This window comes from Hetaerina americana, unplaced genomic scaffold, assembly GCF_022747635.1.
Source record: "Hetaerina americana unplaced genomic scaffold, ioHetAmer1.1.p SCAF_8, whole genome shotgun sequence".
NCBI lineage: Eukaryota > Metazoa > Arthropoda > Insecta > Odonata > Calopterygidae > Hetaerina > Hetaerina americana.
In genome coordinates, this window is record NW_027287427.1 from 82630532 (window position 1) to 82635230 (window position 4699).

At 42.1% G+C, this 4699-nt stretch overlaps 1 protein-coding gene across 1 annotated transcript; it reads left to right on the forward strand.

Moving 5' to 3' along the window:
- The first annotated feature begins 412 nt into the window (after window positions 1-412).
- On the forward strand, window positions 413-4199 carry LOC139698057 (uncharacterized). The gene is made up of 2 exons (XM_071596923.1): window positions 413-1413; window positions 3439-4199. Exons 1-2 carry the CDS (start codon window positions 484-486, stop codon window positions 3451-3453), a joined length of 945 nt encoding a protein of 314 aa, XP_071453024.1. The 5' UTR covers window positions 413-483; the 3' UTR covers window positions 3454-4199.
- Window positions 4200-4699: the final 500 nt, after the last annotated feature.

Consider the following 4699-nt stretch of genomic DNA (forward strand, 5'->3'; position numbering starts at 1 on the left):
GTACTTGCTAAAGGGAAAATAATGGAATTATTATTGATATGTGATACCATTCTCCTTTTGAATGATTATTAATGACGCGTTCAATCGTGTTTCTACGAGTAACTTGATAGAAGGGAATATATAACGCTGGAATATAACATGGTATTGATTGAAAATAGTCTAAACATTGGTGAGACAGAAGATGAATGGTAACATACCCTTCTCCACTACTTCATTCTCTTTGGGAACTTTTTTCACTTTTAGGGGCAAAAATGGCTGCGGTCAGGATGCGGGCATAGGAAGGAAGGAAACCGAGCTACGAGGTTAAGGCTGAGAGGAAAAAATAATGCTATGAACGTCAATGCGCTGACGAAATATCATCACGGGTGCAGCTCATCTTTCTTACTTGACTACCGTGAGGCCGAGAAAGCGATTCAGTCACGCCGTACCGCCGTCGCTTGAGTTTGCAATCTCCGTCCGAGGAACGCACTCGCCCACAGAGACATGGCTAATTCATTCATTCGGGCATCCGCTCTGGTAATACTGGCGGCGGTTGTCTGCCACTCCCGGACATATTCGGGAAGACGCTATCCCAGCGGCGTACAAAGCGGTCCAACTAATTTTGGCTTTTTCCCATCGTTTGCCGCCACCATTCCCAAGATTGGGAGCGGGAGTCTAAACCCCCAGCCGCCGTACAGGTTGAGGAGATCGTCCGAATCGGCGCCTCAGTCCACAAACTCCCTAGATGAGACTCCCGAAACAGACGTCTTGGACGTGGATGCCTTCATCGCGAGTCACGGGCTGGGGGATCGAGTGAACGGGGGGCCGGATGGGTCGTCTGGGGAAAGCGGCTCGGCGAACGTCGGCGAAGACGTCGAGGAGGATGGCGTCTCGCAACCGTCGCCGGACAACAACCGGCTGAAGAGGCAGGACGCTGAGGCGCCCGAGAGTAACCTGTCGTGGCTCCTGGAGCAAGACGCGTGGGAGAAGGTGGACGATGCAGACGAACTTGACTGGAATAACATCGGCACTGTGGAGTTCGACGCGGATGCGGAGACGCCATCGAGAGGCACGCGGGCCGCCAGGGTCGAAGTTGCCCCCCCTGTGGTGAGCGAGGATGCCGTCTACGCGAGGGTCATGAAGCTCGCCGAGGAGTTGGAGAAGAGGAGGAAGGAGATCGAGGCGCAGATACGCGAGGAGGGAGGCGATGACTCCGAGGGAGCTTCAAGCGAATACTCGGCTGAGGAGTCCGCCGAATATTCGGATGAAGATACCGACCATGGCGAGTCGGCGTCGCGTGAGGTGGCTGAGGACTACTACTTGGACGATATGGTGAGGCGGCGGCGATCAGCGGGCAAGGAGGAATCGGTCCCGGACATGGAGGGCCGCATTGAGATGTTCTTCGAATCGGCGACCGAAAGCCCTATCGCCACGGTAATCATCCAGAAGGAGTCCCTGCCTCCCAACCCTCCTGACGTCCCTCCCCCGATTTACTTCTGCGGCACGAAAACGGATCCGAACAACCTCGACTCGGTGTCTGGAGAGGTGTCGGAAACTGTGGCTTTTTAATAACGTACGCACCACCCTGAATTCTCTTTTTCCTCCAAGGCTTTATACTAACGATGGAGACGTTAGTGTGCCCGTAAACGCGGGTAAATACTGTGAAAATACGAGTATACACTCATATTTTCACAGATTCTAATTTAAGGATATCATTGGTGATGGATTTCGAAACTGTGATTGTGTTTAGAGGGGGTCCTTGCGTGAGGCCGTGAATTAGCAATGGCCTTTGTCCTTGTAATCAACGTGATGTTTTGCAAATATTTTAACTTGGAAATGTTTAATGCGAAGAATATGGTCCGAGCCAAATTTCACTCTTGGCTGGTGGGTGTTATATAAATTGAGGGATATAGCAAAAAGAATTTGACAAGGCGTCGATTGTAGCTAAATATTCTTGAATTCAAAAGGAAGCAATTGAATGCAATTCATTCAGTTCACGAGAACTATATTTTTGTTACTTATTCCCGATATTTTTCTCATTAGATGGTATTTACTGCCATAATTGGCGACGTTTCAGATTTTGTTTTTGAACCACGTCTACATTTCAACTGGCCACAGGAATACTTTCATCCGGGAGGTCTTTTTTAAACGTTTTCTGTTAAAGTAATCTGATTTTGGCAAGAGCGTGACACTCATAAATGCCGTATGTAATGAAAATTTCACAGACATCATTCTTGAAAATGTGTAAATAGATTCTCTGCTTCAGAAACCCTTTGGCAAACAACGAAAATATCCATTTAACTTGAAGTAATTATTTGCTATTTTCCAGTAACACGGCTATGTTTCTCATGAGTACAACTAAAAGGGAATCATGCTTTGTTAATCAGCGTAGTGAAAGATTGGATGATATATGTCAAAGTTACACTTTTATTGAAAAGTATGGACTATGTCCCATCTTAAGTAATGCATTTGAAAAATATGCTCCATTTCAGAGTTCAAAATATTTATTTTCTCCTGAGAAACTAATGGCATATTTATCTCTGTTCCTAAGTAATTATAGACAAATTTTGTGATTTACAGTTATTAACTGCCATGTTATGTATATTGTAAATGTGTGTATATAGATGTAGTGAAAAATGTAGAAACAGCTAAAGCTCATATAAAAGAAAGTGAATTTAAATAGCCTTTCTCATTATATACAAACATGGACTCAGACTGAAGTATTGATTTCTGCCTTTGCATTAATTACTTAAGTATATGAAACATGAAAACAGTTAAATGAATAATAATAATAAGAACAATAAATAAAATAATTCTCAGTACACAATAAAATATAGTCTCAAAGGATATTTGTAATTTTGTGTCATTCCCTTAAAATAGAGACAAATGAATGAAGACATATTTCATTTCGTTGCTTTCATTCCAAATTCCATCGCAGTAACTACGAGCAATTAAAGATACACAACTAGGTCATTGTAATGAGTCCGCCCTAATTAGATTGAGATTACAAAAGAAGAATAAAATGGTTGACCTTTTTAATTCGTGTTCGAAAACAGGAAACAGAGGAAGTTCCAACAGGAAGAAGAAATATATCTCATTGCGGTGGGGCTTGGAGGAAGTTGAAATACTCTCACAATGACGCGACTAGCAGGCATTAAGTCACCTTCCGATTAGGGAAAAGAATATTTCCTTCTTTGCGTCTAGATTCCTGTGTTCATTACGATTTATTGCCTATTGGAGACGGTCCGTGGCATTCAGTTTATATGCCGCGAGTATAAAAGCACTGTGACGCAAAACGAAGATAAACACATCTTAGCATAATTTAAAGACGTAATTTCCGATTCTGTTGCTAGGGAGTCATGAGTCTATCCTGGAATGTATTGCTTCTCTGCTGTCTGATGCTGGTGGTTGCATCCTCCGCCGCACCGGCGATAGTGAAATTGAGTCTTGTGATTCCAGAAGGCCACAGAGTGACCGATGTGAACCTGCGGTTCGAGAGGCAGGACAGCAAGAGCGAAGGATCCTTCGAAGGCGGGGCGGAGGACGAGGACGATGAGCGGCCCTCGTTCCGCAAGGGTCCGGAAGGCGTTGCCGCCTCAGGGAAGGATGCGCACGCTGGTCGCCATAGCAACGTGCCCAACATGGTGGAGACCTTTCCAGCGGTAGCGAAGAAATCAGGGGAGAGCCACAACACGATAAACAAAGTCATTAAATTGCCCGGACAAAACATAGCGTCCATTAGGAAATGATGGCGAAATGATTTTGATTGATCTTGTAGTAGTTGCCGCGATGCCATGTTGATCCCATTGAATTCGGGCCCAGTATGATATCTGTTAAGTTTTCCGCCCTTATATTCAGATTCATTTTTCAATACAGTGACATTACGACATATTGTGAATCAATTTCCGACAACTTTTGCGTCAGCGGTGGAGCTTTAAAGTTGTTCTGTGTCCGTTTTGCATGTTGACGAAGTTTTTAACGAATATGTGGAAAAATATGATCCTCAAACATGAGCCAAGTCTGAAATGTATCAAGCACGCATTGTATTAAATAGATAACACGAATATGTTTGCTTTCATATCCAAAATATGTTTGCTCCAATCTATGTTGATTTTTGGGGTCAGCGCTTTTATTTGTTATGCTAGCTTTTATTAGTTAAATAAAATTTTAAATTGATGGTTTGTTATATTAATTTTCAGTTTTATCAGGACAATTTTGTAGATATAACTGCAGGAAAATTCAGTGTGCCTCGAAGTTGTCTAATATACTTAATTCTCAAAAAAGCAGAGTACCAATTTTCATTGCGTGTTTGGTTTTAATGATAACAAATTTAAATTAGCACGCATGTTGCATCAAGAAAAAAATATTAAACATCCACAAAAATAAAATGCACTGAGAATATTCAAATACGAATATAAACATTGTTTGAGCAATATAATCATTAATGGGATTTTATTCGTTAGGGCGATTTTAGATACACTCATACATTAAAATTACCACTGATACTTTTTCATCGAAAAGGAAGCTAGTAATTTAAATATAAATTTAAATTAAAAAGTTGTGTCATCACATTATATTCACATTTTTACACATATGTGAAATGCATTAATTAATGCAATATTAGGTTTTAAGACGCAGCGAAACTATTGGTATAGTAGGAAGGAATTTAATGGCCCAGATTTTACTTTGGTAATTATGGACGCTAGTAATGAATATCCTC

What these genes read in the sequence shown, in the direction of transcription:
- LOC139698057 (XM_071596923.1), top strand. Translation starts at nt 484, where the DNA reads ATGGCTAATTCATTCATTCGGGCATCCGCTCTGGTAATACTGGCGGCG.